Raw genomic sequence first — 16347 nt, forward strand, 5'->3', positions numbered from 1 at the left:
AGAAAAGGTAAACTTATCCTCACATCCCATGTCCCAAAACACCAGGTATATAAAACCCTTAAAAAGATGGATAGAACAACTTAGGGTTCAAGCTGAGAAAACTATTTTGTAAAATTAGGAAAATCTCTAAGTTTTCTACATTTCTTGATTTATCAATAATTGGTTCGAAATCAAACCCTGTTATCGATGTCCTTGAAACTCACTTGATATTATCGAATTGAGGACTTCAGATGTCCAGCAACCACAATGAATCCTGGACTAAATTATCGATGAATTGATCGAATGTTCAATATCATTGAATTTTGAATCTCAAGTTCATCGAGAATGCTCGATAAAATAGACATCTGGTCAGTTGTGTCTAGAAAGCAGCTAAGGAAAATCATGTGATTTTTGATATCTCGAAGAGATCCTCGATATCATCGAATTTCAAACCTCAACGTATCAACTGACCTTCGATGATATCGGATTTGGACACAAATCTGACCAGCAAGCCTTCAGGTAAATTCATTTTAGTATCGAGGAGACCTCGAGGATATCGATATTCAAATATCGATCATATCGAGACTAGGTCGATATCATAGAAATAGGACACAAACTGTCTAGCAAGCTTATAGGAAAATTCCTTGAAAAAATCAATGAATAGACACCGATATCGATATCATCAACATTCAAATTCAGATGATATCGAGGGATGCTAGATCATATCAATACCTGTTAAGTTTTAAAGGCAAGTTTGCTCTCACATTTTTTAAATGTCGAGGAATAGAACCATATGTCGATGACAATGGAGTTCGAAATCTGATGACATCGAAGAATGTTCGATTTTCTTGACCAGTTGGCAAAAAGGTTCAAAACCGTTTGACAGATTGAGTTCATGTTATCAAGCGGCAATTCGATGCTATCGAGAGTATACATGTGATGATATCGAAACCTGCTCGACGATATTGAACTCGGTAAAAAATATGACTGTTTTATTTTCATGGAACTTTTTGCCTATTTAATGACAGCTTGCCTAGGGTTGTTTGTAAAGAAAATAGAAAGAGCTTTTGAGTGTTTAATCTAGATCATATACCCTAAGCCTTTTTCTCTCTTTGGAGTTCATCCTCCAATCCACCCTTATCATTGATATTCAATAGAGTGGATTGGGGAATGAACTTCCACGTTCAAGGATCCTCCAACTACCACCTTAATGGTAAATCATTAAACAGGGATACCTTGAATACATATATGATTGAAATCACTCTGTCTTTAAAATAGGAAAACATTTAATAGAGTAGGATTCCAACATAACCTTGACCCAACCCGTCGCTATACATTAAAGCATCATTTCTGTTACGGTTCAAGGGAGCTGCAGATTCTTCCCCATTAAAGGAGGAGATCTTCATCAACGTGTTAAATGGGATTCATCTGCTTATCTATAATTCACTAGAGTCCAGATACCATGCTGATCATTCCTTTGCGTAGGATTGGGTCATAGGTGATTCTCACCCTTTCAAGTCCTCATAGGAGGCCTCCGATGGGAGAGTACATGGGGATGTTATGTGTTGACCCTTACTCTATGGAGAGCATAAACTTAGGTCCTTTGCGTAGGTCCTCAACCTATGTGGTCTAAAACCTAGGTATTGTGTGTTGACCTTTGCTCTTGTGTAGGGCATAAATTGTTAGGTTCCTTGTGTGGATCGTTGGCCTGTGTGGCCTAAAATCTGAGTGATGTGTGTTGACCCTTGCTCCTGTGTGGAGCATAAACTTATGTCTCGTGGAGACATGTTAGGTACCATGTGTAGGTCTTATAGTCAACCTCGTGTAGGTTGTACTGGTTTGAGGTGAACCTGATTTGAAACCTTCGTTAGTGAGATTCGATACACTCAAGGGTTGAGTGCGTCTGCCGGAAGTGGAGCAGACACATAGTTGAACCATTATAAAAATGACTGTGTTTGGGATTGCTATTTACTTTACTACTTGTGTGAATTCTCTGAATGTTCTCATAATGCATGTTTACATGATTACCTAGAACTAAATAGAATCACATCTCACACACAATCACATCCATCATGAACTATGTTATACATCTTATTTATGTTTTGAATAGTCATATGATTAGATTCTCTATTTGACTTGGAAGTCATTAGAGTTACATTGAAGCAATCCTGCTATTTGTATATTAGGTCAGGATAGGGTTGATAGGTTTTAAATCCTCATAAAATTTTAAAAAGTCCTATTCACCCCCTTTAGGACACCTTGGCGTATTCCCACTTCGACTAAAGCGGTCATTACCGCAATTTCAATTAGTATCAGAGCAGGTCTCTCTTAAGGGCTTCACCGCCTAGAGAGTGATCTTAACTGAAGTTAGTAATATGGCCAAAGGAGAGGGCTCATCTGTAACTAGACCTATATTTGATGGATCAAATTGTGCATACTGGAAGGTTAGAATGCATTACTTTTTGAGATCTTTCGATCATGATGTTTGGGACATTGTTAAAAATGGATATGTGCCACCAACCGAACAAATAGTACTTGAAAATGACACAACCATATCCAAACCAAAACCCAAAGAAAAATGGACAGCTTTCGATAAAGAAAAACAAATTGCTGAAGCAAAAGCAATGAATGCTTTACTGTACTGTGTCCCAAGAAGTCTTTAATCAAATCAGTATGTGTGGAATGGCTAAAGAAGCATAGGACTTATCGGAAACAACTCATGAGGGAACCAGCACAGTAAAAAGATCTAAGCTGCAACTCCTAACATCACAGTTTGAAAGTCTCAGAATGGAAGAGCATGAGACCTTCATGGAGTTTTTCACAAAACTGAACATCATCTGCAACTCCGTGGGTGGATTTGGAGAAAAGGTTCTGGTTCCAAAAATCTGTAGGAAAATTCTGAGATCCTTACTAGAACGGTTCAACTTGAAAGCTACAACTATTGAAGAATGTAGAAACATGGATGAGATGAAAGTAAAAGAACTCGTAGGTTCCCTACAAACATTTGAACTACACTTCAAGAAAACTCCTAAACCCAAAAATAATATCCTCAAAACTTCAAAGAACACTACAATTAAGGAAGATGAAAGTGAAAGGGAGAATGAAGATGATGAAGTGGCTCTTTTGGCTCAACGGTTTAGAAAATTCTTCCATAAAAATCGTGGCTGACCATTTAAAGGAAGACAGTTGAACAACAAACATTTTACAGGTAAATCTGGTAAAAAGTCCAAGGAACCACAATGTTACACTTGCCGAAAGTCTGGACATCTGTCCACTGAATGCCCAAATACGAAAATCAAAGGAAAGGCAATGGCAGCCACATGGGATGGTACTGAAGAGTCAAATTCAGAATGTAGTGACTTACAAAGTGATGGAGACAAAATATCCCTGAAAATTCTTATGGTCTCTATAGCCTCCAACATTCCCATAGAAATTGAGAAAATCAAAGAACCTCAAGCCACTAAATCATTTCCATCTGATGATGAGGAAACAGAGAAAGAAGAAGAAGAAAAGGATAAACTGCAGGATGCCTATAATCAACTTTATATCTATAGCATCAATATCCTTGAAAGACTTGGGATAAATGAAAATAAAAATAAATTGTTGCAAATAGATCTAGACAAAACATTGGAAACCAATATGCACTTGATTAATGATCTACAACAATACCACTCAGAAAATGATAGGCTCAAAAGAATCAATAATTTTCTCAAGTCTGAGTCTGAAAAACTGAATAAACAAATTAAACTATTAAAAGATAAAAACATGCATCTTCAGAATGAAAATCACACACTCATGTTTGATGTAGAGAAATCTAGAAAATCTATTGAATAGAATTATAAATTTTCCCAGAGTATTGAAAAATTAGAAAAACTCTTAGGGATGAGAAGACCTGGGAAAGAAAAGAGTGGATTAGGATATGACAAAATCAAATCAAAATCCAAAAATGCAGCACCAATGTTTAAGAAATCACCTGCATCAGGAAGTAAAACAAAAGCTACTTCTATCTACAATTATAACGCCCCGTGTTTTCAGGACCCGAGTATATAGCCCGTTTCCTAAAAGCCCGAGTGTTAGCCTATAAAATCTAGTGTAAATTTGAATCGTTTGTCATTAATCAGAGTTAACAGCAACGAAGCTAGAATAAACCATGCATTAAATAAAAACATTATAATCATTACAAAATTCCAAATGTAGTGCCCATACAGGACTTATACAATCTCAAATAACAAAGTTCAGGTAAGTAAAACATGAGTTTATCAACTAGTAGTGGAGATCAATGCGGGCCGCAAGGATCCCGCCTAGCTCCCTAGCTACTCGATCTGGTCTAGTAACCTAGTGAACAGAATCGGCTCGCCTTATACCTGCATCAACTGTTACGGTTTGATAGCGCCAATGGCTATTGCAGTGAGGAACACCTTCTAAGATTACGCACTCATCATTCATAATCCAATATAGATTACAAGTCTTGAAATTAGATACACTAAACAGGACATTTCTTAGTCATACTCATGTTAAGAAAATCAAACTAATCAACATAATTTCATCATAAGCAAAATATAATGGCAGTCGCAATATAAGGAAACATGTCTAAATAACTAAACAATCAACCATACGACTTTCTATTACACTCGAGAATCGCATTTGTACGTGAACTCCACAAGATGCCTAGAAAATCGATAAAAGAACTTCAGCTCCACCCAGAAATCATGGTACAAGTGAAATCCATGAGGTGAATAAAAAATCAACCTTCAAACCTCTTCTTCATTCAAAAATCATGTCGTACGTGAACTCCACAAGATGGCTAAAAAATCGATAAGCGAACTTGAGCTCCACCTGAAAATCATGGTACGACTGATACCATAGATGAAGAGACAAACAACATATAAACCCTAGACCACCCAAAAATCATGTCGTAAGTGAACACAGTAAGATAGCTAGAAAATTGATAAATGAACTTCACTCCACCCGAAAATCATGGTATGACTGAACACCATAAGATGGCTAGGAAGCAACGAGATATATGGATGTAACCATCAAGCCACAAGAGGGCACCAATAATCCATCAACGCCACGAAGGCAACTAGACGATCCAAGACACATAGGCAACATGCGGTCCAGGCTTTGTAAGGCAAGGTGTGATCCGAGCCATGTATGGCAAATAGGGACCGCATGATAATAAGTCCAAGATAGGTTCCATTCATTCCATCACTTAAGCGCAAATGGTAACATGTAGTTAATCAATACATGTACAACTAAAGAAAATAACATGTTATCATCAAACCATTTGTGTATATTATAATTAAAGAGACATGCCTATCATCCAATATATGAATTTATTTCACAAAAAATTAACATATTCAATAGCAAGGTAAGTAACTCGATTAGAGGAATCATGTCATCATCTATATCCAGATTGATGAAATTAAGTGGGAAGCTCAAAGGGTGAGTCCTCACCTTGGTCCAACTTAGGGATGATTTGATTTCACTTGATCAAGTAGGCAAGTCTCAACATGGAAATTTTGGAGCTTGAGATAATCGGGTAGATTGTCATACCCGCCCTCAAGGCAAGGCCTCCTACAGTGGTGGAACCTTAATGAAGCTTAATCGATCGGATCTCCTCAAGACCCCGCGAAGTGCACTGAGTTAGCAAGATTGTTAGTTGGTGCAATACGAGTGTGACTTAGCTCAAATGGAACTTATTTAATAGCTAATCTATGTTTGTCTGATGAAAGATGATTCATTTCTTTATGTAGAGGAGTCCCCCTGTCCTGATTTAGCCATTGTAGATCCATGGTTAGATGGCCCACCAACCATGCAACCTGGTCTCTAATGGGAGTAATAGGTTCGTTCATGGTATCTTAAGATGATATTACTGGAACTTGTTGATATCTTAATCTTTGAATTTAACATATCTGTCACACATGCCAACACCCACAGATCAAGAGTCAAAATGTACCACTACAAGTGGCACCAGTGGTATCTGAGCTTCTTTTTTTTTTTTGCTAATTTGTTTAAGTTCTATATCAAATTTCTACTACAATGCTACAATCAGTGAGGAGTGATGATCACCTCAAGTCAAAATACATTTGGATTGTCCAAACAGATAATAATAGACATTGTTACAGACAGGAGATGGAAATAAGATCTCAAGACAGAGAATCCCATGAGCATGATTATCGCTTTACATTTTCAATACTTTGAAATTAACGAATGACTAAACTTTAGTATATATGGGAGGACTTGCAATTTCTGGCAATGTATAACTCTGAACAATATGAATACTGTTAAGAACAAAAACACAAACAAAAACAGATCAATCACTGCCACATTCTTTAGGCTATGTTTGGATGCTCAACTGAATTCAATTGCAAGCTTCTTTTCACCTCCTCGACTCGATGGGATATGTACTCGGATAGTCTAGCCACTCACGAAGATTATAATAGCCGGTCAGTCAACGAGTTAACTCAAACTCGACTCCACCCGGTTACACCTACTGACTGGAACCCGAAAATGGGATTGTTTCAGGGCTACCATTGATAATAGATATGGCCTACCTGAAGAACAAGTAGGTCACGAATCAACGCCTATAGATAATGGTGCGGCAGGTGGTTTCTGACTAGGAAGATGACCGACTTTAATGGTAGTCTTCCAATGAAGGCTCTTTTCTTTAAAACAATGATGCTCGAGCATCTACTTCTTCCACGTGATGCTTGTGGGAGAGAAAAAATGGAGCATCAGTGGCATTTTTGCAGTGGGTTAGAGCTTTGAAAGAAACGGGCGAGTGTAGGGAGTGTGGCTGCATAGAATGGAATAGCGACGCCCCTTGCTTTATATGCCCTTTCTCTGAAGTCCTAAACTCTCTCTAAGCCATCGGATGGAGGATGGATGACCTAGATTTATTCTATGGTAGGGAGGTGGACGAAAACAGTGGGCGCAAAAAAAAATTGGTCGTGGTTTTGCCCAAAAGCCCTAAGCTACATGAAGAGAATGGATGGCTATGATGGATTTACTCCAATAGTTGGGATGCTCCAGGAGCCAGTATACGGGGATCGCTGGTTGCAAGAAAAACATGTTTTTCCATTTTTGGAAAAACACCCGCTCGCACAGTCATCTTGCACGGGTTCTTATGAACACATGCGTGCAATCCATCAAGCAGGCCAACCATGGTTTTGGTCGAGCCACCTTGATCAACAGGATGGACGGTTTAGATTATAACAGGGGCTCCTAATGGTGGGCCACAACTGAGCCAAACGGACACTGTCCGTTCAAAATTTCCAAAAGTGGGAAAGGATCCTTTGCTTTTGCCATGCTCATTGGGTCAAACCCAATTAACCGGGTTTCCAGTCCAGTGCACGGCGGGTGTGCACCAACCATGTACACACACCACTCAAAAGTGGGGTCCACAATGTTGGTATTTGGAATCTGGCCCATTCATCAGATTCCATGGGCCCATGTCCAACTCGACCCAGTTGGTGGGTCCCACAAAAATATGCATCCTTCATTTCTAACTTGGTTTGTGGAAGGATTCCCTGCTTATAGGAATCTTGGCGTCGTGGAAGCCTTCCCAAATTTTCTCGGATGTCTTGGTTGTAGTCAGATCTTCCTCTAATGGAGATTAAACTGTTCTGATTTTTTTAGTTCAAGAGTTTGGTGGTGGAACTCAAGCAAATGTGGTTCGCTCAGACTCTGATGCTGCGAGCGGGGATATGCCGACTTGGTTCGGTCACTGGAGTATGTGGGGTTCACTTTTGGTGATCTTCCAGGAGATCAACCTCGTTTATCTGTCTTGTAAGGTCAGGTTAGGTCATAGGCCAAAATATGAGGTGGAGCTGAGTTTTGGATGGGCCACATGATCAGTCGGGGTGTGGGTGGTGCTCACTACTTAGAATCCTCGCTTTTACTTACGTTAGATTGTTCAAATTGTGTGGGACCCTTGCGACGATTTCTCGAAGAATCCACTCCGTCTGTCCGGTTTGTTACATCATTTTAGGACACTGTCGAAAATGAAGTAGTTTAGTTAATCTAGTGGACCACACGATCCCACCGAGTAGCGAGAATACTCACCATTAAAACTTCAATTGTAACTCTCATCAATTGTGCCATGCATGTGGTGTTACCTTATTTACAATTCTACTCCTTTTCTTTTTCAAAACTTCTGCCATCCATAACTCATGAGTCTACTGTCCAAATGTAATGAAATTTGATAGGGGATCTTTATTTTTCACGCTCTTTCCGTTGCCCAAATTTGAGCCTTGATCCCTCAAGGATGACTAAGATTCTCTTTTAATGGCTAATATATTTCAAAATTCTAAAATAATATTTGTACACCACTGATTAACAACTTACCAGGTACTTTGGACCTAAACTCTAAGGTCTTCATGATGATCGGTTTGCCATGATGTTTACATAGCCCGTTTGGTGGATCCAAACATGACGGCTGGTCAGATGGCTTATTAAAAATAAGGGGACTTGATGATTAGCACTCTGGCTATGTATGTTAGTGGATGTACGGTCAGTTTTGTAAATGGATGGTCATAAAGTGTGTTTCTGGAGTGATTAGGGGTATGACACGTATATTGTTAGATTCGAGTGACTTGTTCACATGTATAAATTCCTCATATTGTAATTCTAATGATGGGTTAAGCATATTCATGTGGGTTGAACAAGATGAACGGGTTGGAATCTTGATTTGATAAGTGTACGGACGGATCTAGAGGCCAAGTAGCTGATTTATTGCGATCTAAGGGCTGAAATTCGACGTGTATGGTTAATTTATGATAATTAGGCCAGGTACAAAATTTCACATGAAATAGATCATGGAAACTATGTGATCTAGAATTCAGGGGTCTATGTTAATGACAATTTTATAATTATTGTTGATCTAAGAGTTTTGTGACATCTAATGGTTCTACATGGTCCTATGCCCATTTCTAAACAATTCTTATAATAGGACTTACATCTAACTCATTATAGATAAAGATTTATTCACCAATTTAGTCAAAGGAAAGTACGTATATCAAACCACATGATCAACGGTCGGATGACTTGATTTATGGATGGAGATCATTCTTAATTGATTTGATTCATATTGGAGGATGGATGTAGGGTTAGGTTGGCTACATAAGTACCGTATAAGTGTACATAATATGTTAAATTCATGGTGACACTCGAGTACTAAAAGTATGGGTTGTTACAATCTACCCCCCTTAAAGAGAATTTTGTCCCCGAAATTCAATACTTCTACAAATGGGACGAAGACAATTTGTTTTCTGTGTTTCTTAGTGTTCACGATCAACTGTTAGGACTGGGATTGTTACAATCCACCCCCCTTAAAGAAGAATTTCGTCCCGAAATTCAGTTCTTCCACCATGAATGAAATCGAGAATAGTTTCTTACCATCTAAGGTAAGCAGATATCTTACTAAAAAAATCTCATGTTCTAATTATTTAGGCAACACAGAAGGATGGTTATAGTAGGTTTGAACCCAATACATCAAACTTCTACCTGGCCGGGCAGTTAGTCTGTTAGTATCCTTCTTAATCCCAGTGAGTATCAATCTTCTGCTTGATCAGGGCATTAAGATCATTGTAATAATTAGGATTTAAAATTTACATCAAATCGCATATACTTTGCTTAAACATGGTTCTGTCTATTTGTGTTCCCGATCATTCTATTCATTTCAAATATGTTATCTAATTTTGTAACGCCCTAAAATTCGGGGGTCGAGCATAACTCAGCTCCCGAGTTCCAAAACATCACTTATGCAACATATTTAATGATGGATGTATGTTGACTGTATTAGTGCATAAAACATGGAATAGATTAAGCCAAAACACAGATATAATTCAGGGATAAGTGAATAAAGCAAGCGGAAGACTTATAGAAATATATGTGTACAAGTGTAAATCCCTGAAGTACATTCACCAACCAGGTCGTATGAAAGTGTTACTTAACAAAATTACAAGTATCAAGTTACATCATTTAAATCCCAAAAATAATCCCAGAGTCCCGCGCATCAGAACAAGGCTCGCTAGAACCCTTCTGAAAACTGCATATAAGAGAAAGCAGCCTCATCATCATCCATCTCCCGCTCTGCCTCAGAAGTCGCATCCACATCTGCAACATCAGAACCTAATACAGAGTCTGGTGGGTGTTTAACACCCCCCCAGAACGTGGGAGTGAGTGATCAACTCAGTGAAACAATAAGGCACTGGTTAACATGTTATCAGTTCAATCAAGCAGTAATGATAAAGCAGAACAATTAAATAAATCCTAAATACTCTTGTTAATGCAAGGATGCATGCAGAATGATGCGTGCCCTCACGCGTACACCATCAACGTCTTCATCTTACGTTACACATGACATCGCCTCAAAGTGCGCCACATCTACAAAGCACATGCAAATGCGGTGCATGAATATGATTACTAAGTTGTTATTAGTCCTTTTCATACAGCAGGATTGGGAAGCTAAGATACCTTCCTCATATCACCATCTAAACAGTGATCCATTCTAGGGTCGTCAGTCCTAGATATCTCATACGATCATATGGTTTCAGGTCGTTACAAAGGGCTCGTCACCAATCAATGCACGCCTTTCATACCTTCGTTACTACACCAAGGCTCGTCACCTCAATGCGGTATCCAGGCATGCTCGAGGTCACTACAAAGGGCTCGTCACCAATCAATGCAGGCCGACAGCACGAATATTGTGTCCCATACCACCATAGTCGGCTCACGAGTTTAGTTGCTCACTGGTCACTACGGGGAGGCTCGTCACCCCAGCGTAGGCCGACAGCACGACCATGGTGTCCCATACCACTATGTCCGGCTCATGAGTCTTAGCGGATCAAGGTACCATGGTTAATAGGATTTCAACGGTAAGTTTGGTACCCTAGATTCAAACAGTAGCGTCCATATATGGTGAACATACATCGGATAATCGGGTTTCTTGACGAACTCGACTAGCACGATCGCACGTTGAGTTGAACGACATAGAGTGCGCAAACACTCCGCGTGGCCAAACCACTGCCGATAACTCTAGTATGACTCGGGTTCGTCTAATCAAGTCCTTTGTGGCGAAAGCGATCTCAGCCACAACCTTAAGGCAGATTACCGATTTCCTGGACTATTCATAGTCCCAAACACATTACACTACAACAGATAATGGTATTGAATGTAAAACAGTAAAGGAACAACAACTTCAATCATGTGGTACTCAAGCATTTGAAGAATATCAACTTAACATAAATGAAAGCATAAGCAATGCTTGAAATTAAATAACAAGGAATGTAACTGACATGGAGGAAATATACACATCAATAGGAGTGTTGAGAATCACTTCTCAATGCCCACAAGTAGTGTAATAAGTTACACTTTAGATCATTCAGGCATTTCTACAAACACTTAGAATACATGATACAACATACATGACGTATGTTGAACAACAAGCATTTGGACAATTCCTTTTACCAAGGAGTTATCATACATACATCTAGCATACATACACGAAAAATAATCATGGCAACACAAGTGCATATTTTATACGTATACGGTACTTTATACATACACATAGAATACACAAATCTCAATATAACACATGCATATCAGGAACGCAACATAAACATAACATTTGGCATGTGAAATCTCATCCATAACAAGAATAAATCATTAACTGGCATTGAAAGCCTTGAAAACCGTAACCTATACACTTAAAGTCCGCACCTTAAGCCAGAAAAGAAACACCGAACTGATTTAGACGAGTTGTCTTCGTCAACGGCGATAGAATACCCTAAAGCAAGAATAGAAATGAGATACAACAATACCAAGACTATTCTAAGCTCTAACACAGATTAGGGTTAGGTTAACTTACCCAAAGATGAACTCAGAACCGTCAGAATAACGATTCAAAGTGAAGGTTCAAAGATGAAGAAGAACAGGAAAGAATCCAAGATGATTCACCAACTTCTCTCTCATTATCTCTCTCTTTTCCACTCTCTCTCCAAGCTAGGGTTAGAGAAAATTCGTATGGAAAAGAGAGTTAGGGTTTAAGGACTATAAATAGGCCTCAAATTGATGAAAATAACCCCAGGGACAAGGTATACTTAGGTTATAACCAAAGCAAGCCTCTCTCGATCCAACGAAGCACTTCTGGTGGGCCTATAACCACAAAAGGTCGGACTTAAGCTCACTGACCATGGATCTAGGTCAAGCTGAGTTTTCGTACCGATCGGCTCTTAAGATCAGCCGTGGCGGACCACACTCAATTCAACAGTCACGGAATCTCGATCAGGTCCACATGTACAAGGACATGCCTGGGCCACCTTCCCTGATCAGAGGGTGAAATTGGGTCAGAATCCAACAGTCAGATTGCTTAAAATCATCGCGCAAGCAACACGACTCAGATTTCATAAAAGCTTATTAAATTTCCAACCGTTCTCACACTCTTCACTCCGAACTCAATCAAATCGACCCAGAACATCACATGGACTTGATTTTTGAGGTGATGGTCAAGCCTAACATAGTGACCGCAACAGCCTAAGATCATCGCTATTGGACTTTCGACGCGCGGTCCAGGTCCTATCCAAAACTTCTAAAAATTCCCCAGAACAATTGGATTTAGCGATGGATCCCAGATTTCAGAGGAACATAGCGCTAACTAATCTACAAGTTTAGAGTCATGCAGATCAATTTTAAAGTGATTGATGCGAATTTCACAAGCAATCGAGTATAGCACTAATTACCCCAAAAACAACTACTTAAGGAAAAATTAGCACAAAATTTCCAAGGTCGTTACAAATTTCCTGTTTCCCCAAGGAATAGGCCTAAATGATTCATTATGCTTCAACGTTGCAATTTAGCTATCTAGGGTGCTATCCTTGAATCTATAATTTTAACTATTTTTAATTGTTTTAGTCACATTACTATGCATTCTCAAAATTTTTATAATCCTTGCGAACTATCTTATAACTACTAAGGAAGATCTTTAAAGGTCGTACCTTGGTTGCTAAAGTCATTGTACTGGAGGAAAGATCCTCTCATCTCGTCATTTCTTAAAACACTGCTTCAAGAAGTGACCTTGCCTTCTACAATAATCACAGAGCTTATCCTGACCCGAGGAATGAGTTAGGTGAGGCACTAATTCCATTCTCTTCTCGGCCATAGGAGATGCAATTGGCGTTGTCTTGGCTTTGCTTGCCGAACCTTGAATAAGAGCACGTGTTTTGGACCTACGCTCGAAGTCCTTATTTATTCGCATGGCTTTGTCCACGAGATCAGCAAAGTCAGTAAAGTCGAAGGTGCATAATCTCGACTGGATTTCAAGTCGAAGACCTATCTTAAACTTTTCCAATTTATATTCCTCGTCCTCAACAGCCTTCGGTACATATCGTGACAATTCGTCGAAGCATACTTCATATTGTGACACTGTCATATTCCCTTGTTCCAATTTAAGAAACTCAGATATTTTCTCATGACGATAGAATGGAGGAAAGTACTTTTCATTGAACCTTTTCTTAAACTCATTCCAGGTCCACTCATAATCAGATGGGACTCTTCGTAACATGCCTTCCCACCATATATCGGCCTCGCCTTCCAAGGCATAAGTGGCGAGAATAACCTTTTGGGCATCCGAACAATGCAGCGATCTCATCATCTTGGCCATTTTATTCAGCCAATGTTGTGCTAGAACTGAAACTGGTGCTCCTGAGAAGGACGGTGGCCTCAGCCCCTGAAACCATTCAAACATATTTGCCCCACTAACTTCTTCGATCTTCGAGGCCACTGCATCCATATTACGTTGGAGAGCCTCTAACAGTGTGGCAATTGAAGCTTGTTGTTGTATTATGACAGTAGTTAGCTGACTAATAACATCACCATGTGGGGTTTCAGGTTGCGTGTTTGGTGGAGGTGTGCCCACATGACTCACAGGTGACTGAGGCGGGATAGTTCCTGATGTAGGCTCTCTTTCAGGGCCACTTGACCTAACTGAAGGTGCAGGAGAGCGCACGGGACTCCCTTCTCTAACAACCTCATTCGTCGGTGAAGTCAATAAATGACCAGTCTGCAGTCTCGGGTAATGGGATGGGGCCATAACCCTGTTAAAGGAAAGGATTCATCATGGTCATAACCTCCTAAGTTTAACCAATCTTAAACTAAGATCATAAGGCAACTCATATGAATGATGCAACTAGAGTATTGTCCAGATTGATAAGTGCTCGACAACTCCCTATCCTTTGTGATTAGGTGTAACAAGACTCCAAAGGTACTAAGATGACCATTTAAGCACCCTTATACCGACGTCTTCTAGTCTTCAACCTACAGTTAAGGTCCTATGATAATCTTTAAGGTTATTTTAATGTCTTGAGATGGACTATAGGGGATCTAGACTCATGAGTTCTTAAATTTAACCCAACTTTCCATAACACCTAAAACTTATTTCTAAGTTCAATGACTATCCTAGAATTTCTTATGGGAGCCTAAAATTTCTACATGGGGATTTGGGTTTAAATATGTTAAACTTAGTTAAGTTTTCAAAGCTAGTTTCAACAAGCCTAGCCTAGGGCTGGAATTTCGCCTAAAATTCTAAGTTCTTACTATTAGTTATTTCCATTCGTTGGAACATACAAGAGATGTATTAGGGGATTCAAATTACAAGATCCTAGTCTGATTCCTTAAGCTTATAGAGTGCTTATGTTTGATTTAACGCACAACATGGTGGGTACTTGTTTCCTTACGGTACTTGAGTTTAGTCCCTAGTTTCAAACATCTATAATTTACAAGGGAACCTAAGTTCTTACTTCTAAGTTCAAATGGCTAAGCCTAAAATCATTAGGGACCCTAAAGTTTAAGCTCCTAGATTCGGTAATCACAATTCACAAAGGAACTTAGGTTTATGTTTCTAGGTTCAAATGGTTTACCCTAACATTTCAAGGGAGCCTAAAATTTAGATTTTTAGGTTCATAAATTACCCTAACACTAAGGGAATGAAACCTAGTTTCAAGTCTCTAATTTATTCAATGCAACTATGGATTATTTGAGGTCATATAAGTCCTATTTTTCCCAATGCCTGGTTTATTTAGACTCGCTCTGATACCAACTGTAACGCCCCATGTTTTCAGGACCCGAATATATAACCTGTTTTCCAAAAACACGAGTGTTAGCCTATAAAATCCAGTGTAAATTTAAATCGTTTGTCATTAATCAGAGTTAACAGCAATGAGCTAGAATAAACCATGCATTAAATAAAAATATTCTGATCATTACAAAATTCCAAATGTAGCGCCCATACAAGACTTATACAATCTCAAATAATAAAGTTCAGGTAAGTAAAAACATGAGTCTATCAACTAGTAGTGGAGATCAATGCGGGCCGTAAGGACCCCACCTAGCTCCCTAGCTACTCGATCTACTCCAGCAACCTAGTGAACAACATTAGCTCGCCCTATACCTGCATCAACTGCTATAGTTTGATAGCCTTAATGGCTATCACAGTTAGGAGCACCGTTTAAGATTACGTACTCATCATTCATAATCTAATATAGATTACAAGTCATGAAATTAGATACACTAAATAGGGCATTTCTAGTCATACTCATATTAAGAAAATCAAACTAATCAACAAAATTTCATCACAAGCAAAATATAATGGCAGTCGCAATGCAAGGAAACATGTCTAGATAATTAAACAATCAACCATATGACTTTCTATTACACTCGAGAATTGCATTTGTATGTGAACTCCGCAAGATGGCTAGAAATAGATAAGCGAACTTTAGCTCCACCTGGAAATCATGGTATAAGTGAAATCCATGAGGTGAATAGAAAATCAACCTTCAAACCTCTTCTTCATTCGAAAATCATGTCGTACTGAACTCCGTAAGATTGCTAGAAAATTGATAAGCGAACTTCAACTCCACCCAAAAATCATGGTATGATTAACACCACGGATGAAGAGACAAACAACATATAAACCCTAGACCACCCGAAAATCATGTCCTACGTGAACACCGTAAAATGGTTACAAAATCGATAAACAAACTTCAGCTCCACCCAGAAATCATGGTATGACTGAACACCATAAGATGGCCAGGAAGCAATGAGATATATCGATGTAACCATCAAGCCACAAGAGGGCACCAATAATCCATCAACGCCACGAAGGCAACTAGACGATCTAAGCCACATAGGCAACATGCAGTCCAGGCTATGTAAGGCAAGGTGTGATCCTAGCCATGTATGGCAAATAGGGACCACATGATAGTAAGTTCAAGATAGGTTCCATTCATTCCATCGGTTAAGTGCAAATGGTAACATGTAGTTAATCAATGCATGTACAACTAAAGAAAATAGCATGTTATCATCAAACCA

The 16347-nt window shown here is 39.1% G+C and overlaps 1 protein-coding gene across 1 annotated transcript; it reads right to left on the reverse strand.

Annotated features, from left to right (window-relative positions):
- Window positions 1-13024: 13024 nt before the first annotated feature.
- On the reverse strand, window positions 13025-14071 carry LOC131228810 (uncharacterized). The gene has a single exon (XM_058224669.1). The coding sequence runs from the start codon at window positions 14069-14071 to the stop codon at window positions 13025-13027; it is 1047 nt and encodes a 348-aa protein (XP_058080652.1).
- Window positions 14072-16347: the final 2276 nt, after the last annotated feature.

This window comes from Magnolia sinica, chromosome 16 (assembly GCF_029962835.1).
Source record: "Magnolia sinica isolate HGM2019 chromosome 16, MsV1, whole genome shotgun sequence".
In the NCBI taxonomy this organism is placed as follows: domain Eukaryota; kingdom Viridiplantae; phylum Streptophyta; class Magnoliopsida; order Magnoliales; family Magnoliaceae; genus Magnolia; species Magnolia sinica.